This window comes from Lepisma saccharinum, chromosome 16 (assembly GCF_977018435.1).
Source record: "Lepisma saccharinum chromosome 16, izLepSacc3.1, whole genome shotgun sequence".
In the NCBI taxonomy this organism is placed as follows: domain Eukaryota; kingdom Metazoa; phylum Arthropoda; class Insecta; order Zygentoma; family Lepismatidae; genus Lepisma; species Lepisma saccharinum.
The window spans coordinates 54,413,912-54,434,862 of record NC_139244.1 but is presented as its reverse complement, the minus strand read 5'-3'; the positions used below and the strand labels follow the sequence as shown (position 1 = coordinate 54,434,862).

Below are 20,951 nucleotides of genomic sequence, written 5' to 3'. Positions count from 1 at the left end.
TGTCACAAGGGATGTGTATCAGCGGTATGTATTGGGTGACAAATAATGGGAAATCCACAACATAATTTTCATCTCACATTATTCTACTAAAGAATAAACAAGGTGGTTGCATAAGTGAAAGCTTAGGGAACCTAAGACTGGAGGGAGATGAGATTGTGTGGGTTGGTGACTTATTGTATACAGAATACTATGTTCTTCTCCTCTTGACCCACATAGCAACAGGTGACTCATTGAATAGTTTTGATGTCAGTTGTGCTTGATTGGCATAGCAACAGCTTTACAACCTACAACAGCCATTTCTTGAACCTGGATTGTACTCCGCATTATATACGAGATATAATTGTTTGTTACTTTTCCCCATCCAAAACCATGGTGCGCGTTATACATGTGTAAATACAGTACTTCATTTTCATATATCGTTATGTATTGGTAGGGACATTGAATTTTCGCGATGCGCGAAATGTGAAGAAAAGATGCAATTTTGAACATTCTGCACGTAACTACACCCCCAATGATGAAATATGCACGAGTTTTATTCGCGAAGTAATGCGAAATGTGTGCTTTTTGACGAAATAACCGTGAAATATCATCAAATTAAGTAGAACACACGCAAAAACCTGCAATCGAGGTTGTGCGCGCAAACTGTCAATTTGTAACGAAACGTTTGCCTAAAGTTTCCTACCACTTGCAGCTGAAGAACGTTTTATCTTCGATCACATCAGGAAGATGCTGCAAATTTAGATTTTTCATGCACATAATCTCAGTTCAAAAACTTCGCTCTTTGTCAAGCTGCATTCCTTTCTTCCCCCAAATGTCTACTCAACTTCCACTTTCATTGAACTTGCTAGCTGTAGCAGCGATAAGATTAGTCTGTTCCCGCACATCAAGGGAAACAATGGTGTCATTTGAGTTCAGTCATGAATTAATTTTGTTTATCATCCAGTGATTTTCAACGTGTGTTTGTGTATGTGAAGTAGTGATTATTTTATTTGTTGGACAGCAAGGATATCCTTTAAATACATACAATGAATAAATCACTTGAGATATGCAATTTAGAAATGAAGTGATTTTGTGTTGATGTTTTCTTTTTGGTTGGACAGCTAAGTACTTGTGTATGTGTACAGTATATAAAAATGAAGTAGTTTATCAATTTATAGCTCTTTTGTATGTTGTTTCCTCTCATAATGAAAAAGTGTGTGCCAATTTTTTTTCTTCCACCGCTGGTATATACCGCTGATCTAACATTTTATTTACCTCTCTCCTCAGTTTTTATTTACCATAAATTTGTGTCCCTATGTATTGGTAAGATAGACTAAAACACATGGAGATGATGACCATGTTCTCTTAAGTTTTAATTTCAATGCGTCTTTCACTTCACGATCCTTATTTGAGGGCCAAATATCACAGACAAATTACGGTTATACTTGAATTACTGAGCTTCGAGCACATACAATCGTTTTGCCTGTTTGTGCGTTAATTAGCTTGGGTGAAGGAGATCTCAAATTTCGTATATCTACTGTCAACCATGCAAACTATTAGATGCTTGAGCAAAAAGCTCTCGATGCAGCACTCTGATACACTACAGTGGAACCCCACTTTTACATTTTCTCACATTATACATTCAATTCTCATGGTTCCAGTGGAGCAAAATGCTATAAAATTATCCTGGATTCTACATTTTCCCGCCTTTTAAGTTCTTTCAACTTGGTCCCCTGAATGAAGTTTGTCTTCGAAATAAATTATCTAATTACAAAGGCTAAAGAAAAAAAGAAAGAAATCACACCTTAGTATAAAAGAGGCACATAAAAAATACAAAGTAGTAACAAAAAATTTATTTTTGAGATTTACAAAAATGTAAATTTTATCTTCAGTTATTTATAATGTCATAAGTGCACGTTTCAATGCCCTTTCCTTCTTCTTTTTCAATTTCTGCTTTTCTCTTCTGCTCTGGGTTGCTTCGTAGAACAGCTGCACCTCTTCCCTCATCTCAATCTCTCTCTGGAGGAACTGCAAGCCATGGAAATTGTACCCAATCATGTCCTGCAAGAGTTGCATCATTAGAAAAGTCCTGGAATGTTAAATTCTGTGTAAAAACCCATACAGAAAAATAACATATTTTTCTATCACTCCACATACTTGGATTTTGAGGGAAGGGAATTCTGAAAAAGCTACTTCTTTTAGGCTTGCATTTATACTGCAAATATCTAATTTGTTTATAAATATTTCCATGGTGGAGGTACATTGTTGCTTTCGTGAATTGCAATTGTAACTTGTTTTATTGAATAATTTACTGGCTGTACGCATACTCAACTCTTATTATAACTGCTCTTTTTATTCTAACATTGTTTAAACCTTATAAAACTGATTATCTCATATCTCTATCATTTATCTAATTAATAAAATTATAACTGAAATTGTTACTTAAATTTAACAATTGAAATATTAAAATGTGAACTTGTCTAAACCCTATTTTGACTAACCACGCTAAATCATAGAGAATTTATTTTCTCATTTTTTCTTACCGAATGTGTGTAACACATTATATTCATAAAAATACTAAAATCTATTACTGACTTACACTATGTATCTTTTGTAGTTCACAAAATATTATTTCCATCAGTTCTCTGAAGGCCTACAGAAACGTGAGGAAAATTTCTTACGTGCTGTTTACATTAATCGAAATTCCCTTTGTTTACTATTCGTGATTCATTGATTGATATGTTGTTTTAAGTCCACTTTATGCACAGTAAGGCTAATTGGGACTGGACCTACAGTTTAAAGTGGGATCCGAACCACTTGTGCCTCCACCAGGTATCAAACCCGGGACCCTTCACTGTTCGTGAATACATAATATTAATTATTATTATTTTCACGCGTTACTGTACTTGATGTTCATAAATATGAAACCTCGATGTCTACGAGTTTTAACTAATGATGTTAATGTGGTAATAACTAGTTTTACACTGCCGTGTAATTATTAAGGGCTAAACAATAATATTTCACATTAATTTAGTGTTTTATCATTTAAAAAAAATATTTGCAAGATGTAAAATTTATTTAGTGCATTGGAGTAGTGAAAAGGAAGTTATATACAGGGTAAAAGGTATGTTCTCACTCATTCACTCCTGCTGTTCCTGTTCTTCACTCTAATCATTACAATTTACATTCTCATCGCTGCTACTGTGTTCCAAAGCGTAGTATTTTTTTAATCTCTGGACTGAGATAGAATCTACGATTGTCTTGCATCGTTTCGTCTTAAATTCCACCGTGTAGACATTAGGGTTTTCCTTTGCTATAATTATAGAAGGTCCTTTGTAAACCCCCGAAAAGCATTTGGCTGTATGTACGCGATGATTCCCATCGAAAATGAGAACCAATTCTCCTGGCACAAATTCAATGGACTGGTGTTGCTTATCGTAGTATTTCTTTCCTTGTTGGTGACATTTCTGTAGAGTATGATGGGCGGCTTCTCGCGCTTTTTCGAGAATCTTGATTCTTGTCTCATTGTTTACATTCTCACTGGGCATTAAATGTAGTCTGCTTTCCCAAACCAATCTGGGCTTAAATCCATGAAGAAGAAAAAATGGACTGTTTTTCAAATTCTCCTGGTAGTTAACATTGTATGACCACACAGCTGATTGTAAATACAAAAGGCAGTCTGTGTGTTTTGAATTCACAAAGTTTTTCATAAGTCCCTGTAAAATGCCATGTGATCTTTCAATCAAATTGTGATTAGCTGGTGGGGCAAATTTCAGACGGATTCCACATTTTGTGACACTCCAGAAGACCTGAGTACTCCAAAGAGTATTTTCCCTAACTTAACCAAGACGGCACCCCGTAGGCTCAAACAATCCACCTGACATCTCTATGCGACATCCACTACAATTTTTTTTTTTAAACCTGAGTTCTCACTGTTATCACCTTATTTTGCAGGAAGTCACCCACAGGTCACACTCGCAGTGCCTGAAAGCGCAGGTGGGAGAAAGTTGAATCCCTCAAGCCAACTGCCTAATTGAAAGTCGAGTTTCATGGTCTTTTAACACTCTACTACAATAGGAAATAGGCTGAAAATCACCTTTCGCATTTGGTTGTAAAATCACCGCACCAATAGCCTTACTGCTTGCATCCGTAAATACCCTTACTTCTTTGAATGGGTCATATGCCATCAATACAGGAGCTGTAAGTAAAGTTTCTTTCAACCTCTCAAACGCTGTTTGCTGTTCTTCATTCCAGACAAATTTCTTCTTTTTCCCGATCAATTTTTGAAGAGGGAGTGCATTCTCAGAGTATGATTTTAAAAATTTCCTGACATAAGATGTTAATCCGAGAAATGTGCGAACTTGCTTCACAGTTGTCGGTGTCTTATATTTCTTGATGGAATCAATTATTTTGTCGCTGATCCGATAGGCAAATTTCGAAATTTTGTCCTAAAGCGATAATCTCAGTGAAGCCGAAGTGACATTTTTCTATTGCAAGTTTCAATCCCGCGGCCTGTAAACATTGTAACATTTTCTCCAGAGTAATGAGCATTTCTTCAAAGGTGTTTCCAAAGCAGAACAAATCATCCACATAATGGGCAAAGTGATTCGGATCCATATTCGAGCATGCTTACTGAACGCAGCAGGTCATTGCACTTGATGAACTGAAGTGGTTCTATTGGACTACATTCATTTGACATTCCTGGTATTGTAAATGCTGTATATTTCTTACTATCCTCGGTGAGAGGGATATTAAAGAAACCACTTTTTAAGTCTGCCGTACAGTAATATTTCTTGCCCCCCTTATTGTATAATATTTCATTGATCTTATTCACCCCCAGAGCATCAAATACAGACGATACATTCAATCTGCGATAATCCTGGCATAATCTATAACCCCCCCCCCCCTTGCATTTTTTACAAGGATAACTGGAGAGTTGAAGGGTGATTGTGTAGGAGATATAACCCCTTGCTTTAATAAGGTCTCAATCTGATCTTGAATTTCATCACGAAGGTGAACTGGAATCGGGTAGGATTTTAAGTGAAATTCGGTGCCATCTTTTAGTTGAATTCTATGTTTATAATTTGTGGCTCTACCTATATCATCCTTTGACCACACAAAAGCATGTGGATATTTCATTAAAATAGCAAAATTTGCTCCTTTTTCTGGGGTTCTAAATTCGGATTTGCATCAAACCGACTAGGGTCTGCCCGTGTATCATTGATGTTCCCTGACTCTTCAGTCGCGAAAACCTGTACCTGTTCACCAATTTCATCCTTATTCTCATCATTATTGTTACTTATGATTGGCCTATCCCATGTTTCAGTTTTCCCGATAATAGTGTCTTTCTTAATTGTAACATTATAATTTAAAGGATTTGTAATCCAAGTAAGATTCGAATCTGGATTAATAATTGCTCTGGCAACCATCAATCAATCAATCAACTTTATGAACACCCTGTATATATATATACTGGATCAGTAAAATTATTGGCAATTTTACTGATAAACTGATATGCCTATATATGCCAATGCTGATAGAGTAGTGATTAATGTCCTCCCCCCCAAAAAAAATATCTGAAAATATATTTTGGTACATTCTATGTCAGCTTAAAATACATAATTCTGGGATGGTGGACTGCCAAATATGGTAAAAATACATCAAATTCGACAAGGTAAGTATTTTAAAGTGAAAAGTTACATACCCTAAATTCATTGACCCTCCTCAAAACTAGCTTCTCCAACTTAGTGATGACATCCAGCAGAGCATGGTTGCTGACAATGGGTCCATGGTGAACCCTAAGAAGAAACATGGTGCTGCGGCACACCAACTCGGTCTCCAAGCCTCGCTCCAACACACCCACCAAGAAACTTAGCAGCTGAGAGACGGCAGAGAAGGGCAAGAGAAGCAGGGCTTCTTCCAGGTCACTGAAACCAGGGAAAACACAATGAACAGTCTAAACCTACTGATTATTTTCTCTCTGACAATGGTAAAAATGACTGTACATGCAGTTTCACAATGTTGAAAAAAAATGTACTCTTACTTAAAAAACTTTCTAATATTTTTGTTCGTCTCACATTAGTTTTGAAAGGATGGGAAAGACAGATGTGGGGTAGGAAATAAATAGAGAGAAAGTACTCACTTTGCCATTAAGTTGTTTTTGGTACACTACAGTAGAGCAAGTCTCACAAAATTAAAAGAACAACCAAAAGCACTTTCGTGGAAAAGTGAGTTCTAAGTTTCTATGTATTTATGATAGGAAAGGTGTTGAAAAAAATATGCAAAAATGTTACCATTAATATCTTTTAGGGATGGGACCGATTAATCGGTACTCTATCGGTATTGACCAATATAGGCATATCGGTTTATCGGTAAAATTACCGATTATTTTACCGATCTGATATATCGATAAATATCTGATAATTTAGTGCAAAATTCTGCCATTTTGTTGTATTTTTTATGGATAATCTCCAAGCCCTAATTTTTAAGAAAGTTAATGTCTAAATATGCAATTTATTTTTCACTGCAGTCACCTTCAAACACACATTTATCAAAGAGGTCAATGAAACTTTCAGGTTCTTCAAGGACCATTTCTAATTTTATATCGGATCAGTAGAATATCGTTTATCGGTATCGGTAAATTTTATATCGTTACTTTATCGGTATCGGCCAAGATCTCATATCGGCTTATCCCTATCTTTACAAGTACACTGATATCCTAGGTATTATTCAACTCTGAAACTCTATAGAAGAAGGAAAAACACTAGATAGGAACTCACAAGGAGTTCACTGCAGTGTTACCACATGAAGGAAAATTTTGTTTATTGCAGGTAAATTCAAGCCGAATTTTAAGTGAAAAGGGAAATTTGGTAAGAAACACCAAAATTTCGGGGAAATTTGAAGATTTCAGACTCAATATTAGTCCCGATTACATCAGATTATATTTTGTTCCAGTTTCATATACAAAATTTTCTGCTGTTACTTCTTATTTCCACACTTTTCAGTATGTAAGCCTAAGTGCCTATTTATTAGGGAGGGCCAATATGAAATTCTGGTCACTTGATATAAAATTCCAAACGGTCATTGAAAAACCTGAATGGAGCCTGGGGTATACCTCCGCAAATTGCTGAGATTGTGAATGTGTATGGGAAGTTTTACCTTTTACAGTGCTCACCACTGCTTATCTTCTCTCATAAGTTGTATTATAAGTGAGTCAGGTAACTTTGTTTCGATAACTGGAATACACGTATCCATGTTCAGAACTTTGTGTCATTGCAATTTGCTCTACTTCTGATTCATAGCATTCTCTTTAACGGGATCGACCCTCCAGGATATAGGGGTGAAATTTGGTACAGCTAAGGCAAAAACACCTTGATCCTTCTTGACAATGTCCATGTGTAGTGCTGTTATTTAATACTGAGTTGGTCGTGCTACATGGTAATCAAATGATACACTTATTAAACAAAGCCAAATGTTTTATACTGTTAGTTCTGTTGAGAGAAACAAACTAACAGAGCACTCACACGATCAGTTCCGTAATTGGAAAGTAACTAACATACCAGTCACCCTCACTTCTAAGTATCTAAACCAATTCTGTGTTGCCAACCCACCCTGCCATTAAATACTGTAAATAACATCGTAGCACAATGACGAAGTAGGGCAACAATTTCTCAAATTAAAATATATAAGCAAAGTGATCACTAAGAAAAGTGCAAATATTAGGTATTTTATAACAACATGGCTGAGGAACTTCAAATCCTCTTGCATATTATGTCCCAAAAAATGGAACTCTTTAAACATATTTACAAAGAATTGGCCAGCTGAATACTGTTTTGTTGAATGTCCATCTGCACTAACTCTTCAGGAGAGCTGATTGATGTTGGATTTATATGGATTTTAAATTCATTACACAATTTGCGCAAACAGTTCATTAACACTATTTGACATCCACATACATCACTTCTGAATGTGATGCATTAAAATGTATAGAACACTATAGTGTCTCACTTCCAACAGAAAGTCGAGATTTGACAGAACAGCATTTAGCTGGTGAATTGTTGCAGTAATCTGTACAAAACTTACAATTTTGAAACTATTGTATATTGTTAGAATTACAGTTCATTAAGTCTGTGGCTAGGAAACTTATAGTGAAAATATGTAAAAAATCTGGGAATGTAAAATCAGGATTCCACTGCATTTTCACTATAGGACTGACAAGACATGATAAAAATTCATAACAGACAAATATCACTTTACAATATTTTAAGATCCTATATCCAATTCAAAATAATAAAGTAAAGATAAAGTGCTCCCCTGTGCAATGCACCATGCAATTAAGGCATATAGGGGGTGTGGGGTTAGGGCCCCACACTTTCTTGATCACGGCCGAAGTTGGGGGTGATATGATCAGCACCATGCCCCTGGCCACCTTTACCTCCCAGAGTTTCCTCCAGGTACCCACTTTATACGATGCTGGGTGGGTGCCGGAGCCACTTGAACAGGTCGGGATCGAACCCGGGTCTCTCGCATGGTAGTCAGATGCCCTAGCGACTGAGCTACCGTGGCTTAATAAATAAATCTTCAATTAAACCATAGCTTATCACTTGCCCCAAGATGATTTATGATAAATAATATAAGTATTACACCCTCTCAGAAACCAGTTTCTGACCAAATCAACACACAATAGCATCTTTGTTATTACTCACCTGAAGAAGACTGTTTTAAATAATTGAAATATTGTGTAAAAACCAAATATGTGCTAGGAATATCAATAAAACAAAGTGTGAGATATTTATATTATTTATCATAAAAACAAAATCATTGCCTAATTCACATTACTAGGTCCTTCAAATATGAATGGGACTGATTTTCTTTCAAACAACTTGCCATGCGCAGCAGTTGTGCGTCCTTGGGAGAATAGAGCCACAACCCCCACCCTCCGTCCCGCGCAGGTTAGAACCTTCTCAGTCGTGTCTGAGTGTTGCTAGAGTGATGAGCGAACAGAAGATGTCGCGAAGCGTGGAACAACGCATTGTGATCAAATTTCTCGGAGAAAACATCCAGCCATCTGAAATTTTGCAGAGACTCAAACAACAGTATGGGGAAGAGTCTCTCTCACAAACCTGTGTGTTTGAGTGGTGTAAGTACTATGGGTTCACTATTTTATTCCCGAGTTGCAGCAGTCATCACAAAGGTTCTCCCAGACCCAAGAAAGCACGGAGGACCCGTTCAGTAGGAAAAGTGATGGCAATGTTTTTTTGGGACTGGCAGGGTAATATCCATGTAGACTTTCTTACAGATTCCAGAACAGTCACTGCAGCTTATTACTCAGAACTCCTGACAACAGAAGTGAAGGAAAAAATCCGATCCAAGCGGAAGAGAGGTGGAAAGCGGGTAGACTTCCTTCAAGACAATGCAAACTACGGCAACCCTCATAAAATTTAAATGGGACATTCTGCCACACAGCCCCGATTTTGCCCTAAGTGATTTCTACCTGTTTGGAAGGTTTAAATCCGACTTGGAAGGCATGCGGTTTGCAGATAATGATGCCGTCATCTGCAGTGTTCGGGAGTGGATATGCAGGCAACTGAAAAACTTTTATGAAAGGGCATTAAGATGCTTCCAGAACGTTGGAAAAAATGTATGGACTCTGGAGGGGAGTACTTGGAAGGGTGACAAGTGCAAATAAGTATTTGACAATAAAGGATTTGGTAAAAAAAAAATCAGTCCCAGTCATATTGACCTAGTATTATCTATCACTATCATAACGTTTCATTCCTACTATGCTCTCCTTCTGTTTGTCACACTTCTATCTTACTAAAAGTGTATCCCCCTATAGCTGTAACTCACTAAACACACATTTCAAGACTGATATGCAAAGGAACTTCCATTTTATTGTCATAAGCTTTAAAATACAGGGTTCCCGAGAAGAAATTATGGGGTTTGGTGAGGTTATTAGGAAATATACATTCTAAGCTGTTTCGTTAGGTTTATCAACTCAAACATAGAGGATTTAGAAACTAGAACAAATTCGGCATTGACTGAAACCATTCTGGACAACATTCATACGCCAATAGTTTTCAATGTGCCCACCAATGACAGCACAGCACATATCACAATGAAACCCAATTTCAGTCCATGCTTAAGCAAGAACGTTCAAAATAACACTTTAAATTATTGCTCTGATCCTTGCTTTTTACAGGGTCTACATTTCGATTTTCTTTTTCACTGCAAACCATGATCTTGACATAACCTGACAGGAAGAAGTCGAATGGGTTAAGGTCTTGTAGGATGGGTTCCTTTCTTCCAATCAACCTCCTTAGAAAACAAAATTAATGCACCAATTTACACTGCAACTACCTTCATGATAGTGTATAATGCAATTGTTCTGCTTAGCTTTCTCATTCTCCACTTCATGGTGCTGCCTACAAACAATGATAGAGTTGCTGAATCTAAAAAAGAAAAATTTCAAGGTACACCGTGTTAACATATCTTTCACAATAATCTCACAAAACCCAAACATTCATTCTCAGAAACCCTGTATGTTCTCAGTAGCACTGGACAAATAAGAAAGTATGTGCATAAAGAAACAAAAGATAAGTAATGAACAGGATGAAAGACTAGAGACGTAGAATATCAACAAACCTTGATCGTATCTTGTTAAGAACAACCACCAAAAATTCTTCTATTGTTTTGGTCTGGTAGGCGGTCATCAATAGTGGTACTGTTGGTGGTACAATATTTTTGTCCGACTGCTGTATTAGCAATTTGTATTCATCTAGTTGCTCCTTGTACTTGCAACATTCCTCTAATGCTTCCAGAAGCAGCTCAGCCTAAAATACAAGCACAGTAATTATTACATGTTTCCAGGAACAACGTTTTTTCAACGCCCATCTGACTTCATACCTTTCTTCCCTGTTTTTTAATCTATTTCCTCCATTTTTAACATGTTAACTGCCACGTGAGTTGTATTTAACTCATGAAGCATATTTAACTCGCATGTCTCTTTACACCTCGTAGTGCACAGGCAACTTGCACTACCATGCTATAACATACATGTTACGTTAATAGTAATTTATTTTATTGTGTCAGTCAACGTGTTAAACCTTGACTGTTTACACCAATACTCTGCCAGTATTGGACAATACAGACATATCATTAAAATTTCCAAAACTTTTACTGATCTAATATATTCTTAAGTAGCCTATAATTTATTTGTCCCGGAAATTATACGAAAGAAAATTTCTAAATATGCAATTACTTTCTCAAAGGCAAATACAAGGTGGTAACAAAAAGTTTTGAGACTATCTCAGTTTACAAAAAAGTACTTTAGTTAACTAGGTTTACATAGTATAACCTTCAAAATAGTCCTTTTGCACAGCGATACAGTGCTTCCAGTGTTCCTGCCACTTCTGGAATGTGTCTTGGGAAGTCTTTTTCAAGCATTTCAAGCACCTTCCGCGATTCGAGCTGGATCTTCGCAATGGATTCAAAACGGTAATATTTGAGCTGGATCTTCATCTACAGGAAGAGGGCGAAGTTCGCAGGAGCCAAATCGATTCCGTATGACACACACGAACAATGGCAGCAATGTTGTGGATTGTTCTCAGACGATCCTCATGCACAACTTGCTGAATGGCTTCAACATTGTCGTTGAAGGTCTTCCTGATCTCTCGTCGTCCTCCAATGATGTTCTTCTGCATTTCAAGTGTGCATGCCACTCAAAACACCTTGAAGGACTCATTGCAGCATTGCCGTAAACTTGCTGTCATAATGTCAAGCATCTCCGTTGGAGATTTGCCCAGTTTCATGCAGAATTTCATGTTTGCTCTGTTCTAACTTGCTGTTCATGATGAAATCGTAGACGTGGTCAGAAAAGCACCAGTTGCACAACTTACGATGTACACAGGATATCTCTTGGCACACTGACTCATGAAGGTCGGTGCACCCTGTGACTGTGCATGAAGTCTTGTACTGCAATCTGTTAGCTTGTTACTGAACTAGCCTCGAAAATGTTTTCATACCACCTTGCATGTAGCAATCCACTCCTACATTAATTAAGGAGATTAACAAAACATTTATGCTAAAGGCACATTTATAATTTTATACATGATTGGTCAATTTTATACAGTACTTTATTGGTATCGATCACGATTTCACATCGATCCATTCCCACTTTTTAGATGTATTGTTGTATGTAGCACGTGGTGTGAACTTATGTTTTTTGATTATATTAATTTTTCCTTATGCAAAAAAGGACTATATCAAAATCTCAGGGTGATAATTTTGTGTTGACGTGAATGTGAAGTTTTAAATTATATTATGAGAGGAGAGTGAAAAGTGGTGAATTGGGAGAAGTGGGTTTGATTCCTAGGGCATCATGAGTGATATCAGATGGAAATATCCCTGAAGAGTAAAGGCAGCCAGAAAGTGGTGCTGATCACATCACCTGTACAAACAGCTGAGATTGTGAATATGTGGGTTGAAACCCCTGGCAAGTTTCAATGTGCAATTTACCTTTTTTACTGAAATACACTAAATCTTTACAGACTGCCTATGTAGTGATAGTTTTGTAGAGCAATTCATATTAACAAACATACAAAATTGCACGGAAGTAATTTTAAACCATGTTTACTGCACCCATCACGAATTATAAACATATATTAAAAATTGACGAGTGCAAGTATATTCTCATACTTAATACTAATAACTTTACACAGAAATTAGAAATTGGTAGAGCCCGGACCTTTAGGTGCTACACCTACAGAAAATAATGTTGGGTGCTTCCATATAAGGAGTCTTGCATCTTGTGTGTCACCATATAGATCCATTCAATGGTACATTATTCCTCCTAATTTGCACCTAAAAATGAATTTTGCACCTATTCTATCCTTTAAACATGGTTGCAGTGAGTGAATGAAAGTAAACATGCAGTTCATTAAAAGTAAATATTTACTTGTAACCAATAATGTAAAGTTTTGTTTTGCTTAAATTCACCTGTTGCAATTTTGTTATCCATGAAATATCAATCTTGAAATTTTTCTTTACAGAGTACTCTCTATGTTGTAAATATGAAATTTTTGTTAGGTGTTCCACCAGAGATATAAGGGCCCAAACTTTGAAAAAAAATATAAAAAAGTAACATTTTCAAAGAGCTACAACTCAGAGAGAAAATCAGTAACAAAGCTCAAATATTTTCTGCTAAAAAGTTTGGATGTATATGTTTCCTCTAAAAAAAATTTTAGCTCTGATATGACATTGGTGCATCAACCGGTTCAACGACATTTCCTCTATCGATGACAGAGCTAGAAGTGGCCGTCCGCGCACTTCACGGACGCCAGCAGCTGTGAAAACTGTAGCTGCTCTAATTCGTTGAAATCCTCTTCGAAAACAGAAACTTATGGCACGAGAGAAGGATATACCGAAGAGGACGATGTCCCGCATCATCAAACAGGACCTTAAACTTGGGGCGTACAGAAGAACCACAGGACAACTGCTGACACCTGCTCTGAAGAAGATACGAACCACAAGAGCCAAGAGGTTACTCCAGCGGTACACGGACGGGAAACACAGGCAAATCCTTTTCACCGATGAAACAGTTTTCACCGTACAAGAAATATTCAACCGGCTAAATGACAGGATTTATTCCCACAGTTCTCGGAAAGCTGCTGACAAACTTCCTAGGGTCCAACGAGGCCACCACCAAGCTTCAGTCATGGTTTGGTGGGGCATTTCATATGACAGTGTCACCCAGCTGCACTTTTGCGAACAGGGAGTCAAGACCAAGGCTGCAAATTACCAGAACGATGTTTTGGAGAAGGTAGTTAAACCATTGAATCACACTCTCTTTTCTGGTGAAGATTGGGAATTCCAGCAAGACTCCAGGCCAGCACACAGGGCGAAGATGAACCAGCAGTGGTTGGCCAACAATGTTCCCAACTTCATAGCTGCAGAGGATTGGCCCTCTGGAAGCCCGGATCTCAACCCACTGGACTACTGCGTTTGGGACTACTTAGAGGAGAATGCCTGCCAGAAATCTCACCGCAATATTGAGTCGCTTAAGGCCGTTTTAGTGAAAGCAGCCGCTTCCATACCACAAGATGTGGTGCGTGCCATGATTGACGCGTGGCCTCAACGATTGAAGATGTGTGTGCAGGCCAAAGGAGGCCACTTTGAATAGACTATGTTTTGTTTTGTTCCTGTGTCCCTAATGTACACTTGGCAATAAAGGATTTAGTGTACTACAACATTTTGTGTTATTTACACCTATTGGAATGGGGGACAGAACTTATGGCATGACTAGGTAAATTGTACTGTGCATTATATATGAGATATAATTGTTAGTAACTTTTCCCCATCAAAAACTAAGGTGCGCATTATACATGTGCAAATACTGTATTTCTTATGTTTTCATTATTACATAGGAAAGTAAAACATATCAACAAAAAGTTGGGGTTGAAAAGTAAATAGCGCACTTCTAAATTCAATCCCTTAATGTTGTTAATGGTGTAGATCAATTGGTGAATTTCCTGATAATATTACTGATGCAATACTTCTACGAGGGTTGCTCAGAAAGTAATGCCCCATATTCTATTTCTCATAACAGAATGTAGGGAGCAGTGTGCAAATGGAAGGGTAGCAACAGTCAAGTTTAATGTCCACATGTGTGTAAGTACATGGTCGTCTGACAGATAGCGCCATGGTAGCAGTCCATGAAAATGGCATCTGTGAGTGACACACGTTACAAACGACGAGCTGCAATTGAACTCTTAGTGGCAGAGAAAGAAAGTGTGGGAAACATTCAGAAACCGTTGTGTCATGTGTATGGAAGTTCTGCGGTTGATAGGAGCATGTGCCGTTGGATGCTGGATGCAGAGGTTTAACGCTTCAGGAAGTGGAGAAATGGAGCTGCATGATCAGCCACAGTCTTGGCATCCTGCCACAGCCACCAGCCCAGAAAATGTTGCAGGGTGACGATGACATTACTTGTGCAGATCGGTGCATCACAAGTCCGCAATTGGCCACACAGCTTTCCATCAGTTATTGTAGTGCAATGGCAATTATTGGCACTTTAGGGTATTCGAAGGTATGTGCAAGATAGGTTCCTCGAAGTCTCACAACCGAGCACAAGCCTCCAAACTGGTTGGACTGTGCACTGCCACCCAGCCCCCTATAGTCCTGATCTGGTGCTGTCAGATTTTTATGTTTGGGCCACTGAAGGATGGCCTGCTTGGGGCAAGGTTTGAGCATGACGCGGGCATGATTCATGCACTGAGAACATGGCTACGTGAACAGGACAACAGCTGGTTCCGGGAAGGAAAGCATACCCTTGCTTCACGCAGGTGTAAGGCCATAGATGTTGGAAATATTCACTTATACTGTGAGTGATTTTCATACATTTTGAATAAATAGTTTCCGAGAAAAAATTGTGGAGCATCTCTTTCTGAGGAACTCTCGTATGAATGGCCTGTCATTTTATGCCAATTTTCACCAATTTATTATTATCTATACCCAAAATTCTGACTGACATGCAGGAGATCACAGTTCGATCATAAGAGTGGATGACCTATGGGAATTTTTCCAATGTCCCTGCATAACGTGTGTCTGTAATTTGTGTCCTAGCCTCTACTCAATAGGGTATATCTGGACACAAACCCAGAAGGAAAAGGTGTCTGGAGTGTGGTGCTGATAACAACACATCCACTATGGCTGAGGTCAAGAATGTATGAGGTCCTACCCCCACACTCCCTTATGTGTCTGAGGCATAGTGTAATGCACAATGACTGGAGGAATTGAATTGTTGTAGAAGTACAATTTATGCACAGATAGGCTAATTGGGACTAGACCTACAGTCCAAAGTGGGATTTGAACCACTGTGCAATGTGCATCCACCGGATATCAAACCCAAGACCACTTGATTACAATGCGATGATGTTACCAATATGCCATCGAGGAAGCCTCTCAAATGTATTGAATATTTAATAAAGATATTTACCCTTTTGGTATGCATAGGAGCTGAATTTCTGTCATATCCTTCATCATGCACAATTAAAATAATGAATCATAAATTGAGGGGTTCGGGAGTAAAACTTGATAACCGGCAAAAGTTTGAAGCTGAGCAGAACGCAAGTGGAAGTTTGTCCATTGCATTGTGGCTTATGGTTTACCCACATGTTCCTGTGTGTATTTACCAATTACCTCTATTGAATACTTGAATAAGTCTTTGTTCATTAATGTGTGAGCAACAACAGACTGTTCACAAATGTCAATACCTAATATTGTCTCAATTTTGAATAGTGTGTGGGCTATCAGGTTTTACTCCAGAGCCGTTCGATTAAAAATCTGAATGAATGCATTACCGATTTTTCACTCCCAACAGTTTTCTTCGAAGGAAGGCCATGCCCAGGGAGGCCAGGGATAGTGGTTTGTGCTCCTGTTGCGAGAGAGTTTTCGTCTTCTTCGGCTCTCTCTTCCTCCTCCTGGTCCTCCAGAACCAGAGGCTCCGAACTCCTCTCCCACACACGCAGGACTTTGTCCGAACCCGAACTGACCACATACTGACCGTTTGCACTCACAGCCAAACTCCATGCTTCACCATGATGACCCTGGAACAAGCATGCAAATTTATTTTTCAAAAAGTGTAAATACTCACAAGAAAAATAAAAAAAGTTAATACAAAATATGTTTACAGGGTGGTTTACAAATGATTGACTCATTTTGAATGAATTACAGATTTATTTGTACTAAAACTTGGTGATTCAAGTCACTTCACTAGAATGGTGGTTATATTGAAAATGTAATATCGGCTGAGCGGATATCAATATTCATGTCAATACTCTTGCCGATTATCACAGATACTTTTTACGTATCACTCGTTAGTGCATGTGTAATACTTTGGAAATTAGTGTTTTGAAATCTGATTATCATTTACAGTAGCCCTGCATAACAAATTTCAAGTATTGGGGAGAATAATATTGATGGCATTCTCAACATGAAAAACAAATTACTTCAGGAAAATATGAAAGCACAATACACAACAAAAATAATGAATATTTAAAAGAAAAAGTAAAGTGCACTACATTTGTTACTAGTAAAGAGAACCTACCGGTAAAGTGATGACCTTTTTGAAGGTGTCAGCATCCCACTGTTTCACTTTCCCATCCTTTCCACACGTGAAAAACTGGTGGGTGTTTGGAACAAACTGCAGACTGGTCACACTATCATCATGTGCAAACATAGATTTATGGCAATCTCCAAAATCCAATCCCCAAATTTTCACATTTCTATCAGCACTACCAGTCGCAATCAGCGTTGAATCATATGATATGTCCAAGCAGAGAACAGGCAGTTTATGGCCATACAAGGATAGGAAGAACTGAAATTACAAAAGATGCAAGTAAGAAAACAGGGAAATGATACATACACATTGCTCTATGTACTGGAATATACAGAAGGATAGGGGCTGATGGGGCTACAGCTTATCCGATATATTGAGAAAACTGATATTTGAAATAAAAGCAGTGAAGACTTGGGGAGAAAAAAACAGAGTGGTAAATGTAAACACTACTTAAAATTAACCCCCCCTTTTAGTTAATAGTCTAATATGCCAGGGACCTGAGTTCTTGTCCCAGTTGAGGCTGCATATTATTTTGTTTCAATTTCTATATGGAACATCTCCTACGTGTGCCAAAAGGCAAGGAAACAAGTCGAATATGTATTCATTCACTAAAAAAACCAACAAAAAAAACCCACTATATTAGTGCTGAGCTGTTACAGATACTAAATTTTGCAACAATTGTTATCCCTTTCAACGACTACTTCTGAGTAACAATCATCCACCCCTCAGTATGGAAAAGATAGCTGAAGGTCTATATAAGCCATATATAAGCTATGAGTGCAATCAAACCTCCTGGGCACTCAAAAACTTTTCCAATTAACTCCATCTTCCCTAAACATCAACTATCTTATCTTCTTCACATATAGTACCCCACCCCCTTCCCCAACACACACACACACCACATCTTACCACTTACAGTTTTCGACAAGCCTACCAAGAGAAACACACTTTTCCGTAATATCTTCAATCTAGACCTGGAAACAATGCAGGTCGAACACTCATTTCTGTTTCTGCCATCTCTTTTGATTGATTATTTGATTTGGTTTATTTTGCTTCCCTTTTCTATCATATTTGGTTAATCATGAAGATCAGGATGAATAATGATATGAAATTGATGAAGGGTAAGTGACTGACTATGATGAAACTAGAGCACAAAAAACATCTTATCAGAGCCATGACCTGCAATCTTGTAAAACCTGCCTCTTAGATGACAAATGCATAACTACAAGACACTGCCTATTATGAAAGAAAACTTTGAGTGTGTCTCCATTAATTGATTTGGTTATTAATACCAAAGGAACAAAATATTGAAACTCTGACAATTATTCTGAGTAATCCTGCATATTATACAGAAATTATATCATTACAGTGTTCACACAGTAATCACAAAATATTTTTTCTGTTCCATAAGCAGTACATTGTCTTAAATTTTAAATACACATGCTTACAATACACTTACCTTCAAGGTATCAATGAAAAATATCTTAACAGTTGAATCAATCAGAGCGACAGCTAAAAACTTGTTGTTTGGACTAACTTTTACAGCCAATATGCTTTCTTCCATTTTTAAGGAACGGGTATGTAGCAACGATAATACTTTTGCATCTGAGGGTGATTCAGGATCAGAAATTAATTCAAAATCCCACAGCTTCACGGTTGCATCTCCACTACCAGAAATAATTCCCCTCTGGAAGAAAACATGAAACATAATTAAGACACAACTTAAAGCAATCCAGAAAAAAAAGAGGATCACTGTACTTTAGTCGGATATCCTATGCTTAGGGAGATGCATATTTCACTTTTGACAGAAACAAGAACTAGGATAGTGTTCATTTTTGCAGGTTTTACATGTGAGGTGCATCTAAAAATGATGCAAAATAATACATTTCTAAATCATGAACCTTTACACAACAATTTCCACAGCCTGAATTATGCAAAATACTGCAACATTATTAATTTGCTGAAAAACCGGACTTTTCACACAGGAATAAACTTAAAAATAATCCAATAACTACATTAATGAATCTAAATCTGCATATTTTATAACAAAGCTCTTCTACAGTGTGTTCGAGAAGTCACCTTACCCTTAGGTTATTCAGAGTGTTCCACATAAAACACGTATACATCATTATGTATTTTCCAGTTTTAAGTGGGACACACTGTATTACACAGTCCATATTATATATGACAATAGGGTTGAACCGATACAGATACCAGCGGTATTGGTTAAGTATCGGTTGAAATTTTTCCACTGATACCAATGCTTTTTGAGCCACTAGAAACCTGGTCAAGAGTCACACCCTGTTCCTTTTCAAAGGTTCGTTCACCCTTCCTTGTGACATTTTCTGAGAAATGCTGAACAACCCCCCCCCTCTCTCCTAGGAAGCAGATGATTGACTAGATCAAAGGCATGGGTAAAAGGAAAGCTGCGAAAACTTGTCGAAGGCATGTAACTACCTGGTAAAGGTTGTGTGGAAAAAAATTAAATAAATAATTTCCAACTCTGAGAAAGGTGGACGTTCTAAAACCATCATTACTATCATGTTGGGCTGTTTCCGGGCCAGATGATTGCAAAGTTCTTCAGGTGGATGAAGAATGTGGAATTATTTTCGTTTTATCAGCTTCAAGTGGGAATGGAGGGTTGTGGGATTCAACAATTTCTTCTTGTGTTCTTCCCTTCTGTGTAAGTCTTTTATGCGATGGTATCTGCCGATACCGCAGTGACTTGTTTTTATTGCAAGTGACAGAGAATAAGGCAGAGCAGGGAATAAAGAGAGCCTGCCAGATGAGCATTATTTTAATTACAGTAGCTTTTCTCCACCTCCTATCAATCAACCCAAATGACAAGAATGAATAGCGTTTACATGAAATTGACTAAGATTTTCTTATGTAACTACAACACTTTTAATGTTCTTGCAACATTTCAAAAACTTCTTTCTTTGAATCCTCTGGGTCTAGAGAGAAGTTCACATAACAATTTTTTTTTTATAATGTTGCAAGACATTTTAAAGTTTTATAATGCTACATGAGAATAACTTGGGGGTTATTTAAAGCCACTTAAGGAATGTGATGTGATCAGTTAGCATCGGTAAGAAGCCTTTGTTATTTTAAACTGAAATTATACAAGTATTGGAATCGGTGAGAGTATAGGGATTGGTATTGGCTCAGCTCCATGTGGCATATCTATGTATTATAACATAGGTATCTATTTATTTACATTATAACATTCTTGGGAACTCTACATTACTTTATAGGTCTCCCTAATGGCGCAGTGGTAGCGTCGTCGCCTTGTAATCAAGGGGTCCCGGGTTCGATTCCCGGTGGAGGCACATAGTGGTTCGGATCCCACTTTAAACTGTAGCTCCAGTCCTGATTAGCCTTACCGTGCATAAAGTGGACTCAAAACACCAACTCAATCAACATTACTTTACAGTACTTAGTTTGCCCCATGCGTTATTGTTCATGCATCCACAAGCACGTTACTAGCTGCTCCTCAGCCCTGTAACTATGTCCACTCACATCACCCATGGCGAAACAACTAACATATGAATTTGAGCGAGCATTCCATGTGACCTTCAGAGCATGAACGCTATGCACAAAAACAAAATAATTTCCAAGCAACTGGATGCCAATTTTCAACATGGTTGCAGCAGGATCAAGTAGGGGTACGGGGACTTCTCGAACACCCTGTATATTGTTACATGGGCCATTCCACGTGAAATCAACCAATGAAGAGGCACTTTTCAACCTCGCATATTTTGATTCATTTGAAATTTGGCGTATTCAAAGGGCCACCTGAGGTAGGAAAATATGCAAAGTTGCAGATATTTCCAAAATTACAGTGTTGCAAACTGTG

General features: G+C 37.8%; 1 protein-coding gene across 1 annotated transcript in view; it reads right to left on the bottom strand.

The window, feature by feature from the left end:
* The window catches only part of LOC146000483 (WD repeat-containing protein 3-like), a 62,671-nt gene continuing 41,720 nt past the window's right edge, over positions 1 to 20,951 (bottom strand). The window contains exons 10-15 of the mRNA XM_083138165.1: positions 18,555 to 18,782; positions 17,084 to 17,353; positions 16,338 to 16,583; positions 10,624 to 10,811; positions 5,684 to 5,906; positions 1 to 2,040 (exon numbers count right to left, since the gene is read on the bottom strand). Of these exons, the coding sequence (XP_082994291.1) occupies positions 1,876 to 2,040; positions 5,684 to 5,906; positions 10,624 to 10,811; positions 16,338 to 16,583; positions 17,084 to 17,353; positions 18,555 to 18,782 (1,320 nt within the window). The 3' untranslated portion in view covers positions 1 to 1,875. The remainder of the gene's footprint in view (positions 2,041 to 5,683; positions 5,907 to 10,623; positions 10,812 to 16,337; positions 16,584 to 17,083; positions 17,354 to 18,554; positions 18,783 to 20,951) is intronic.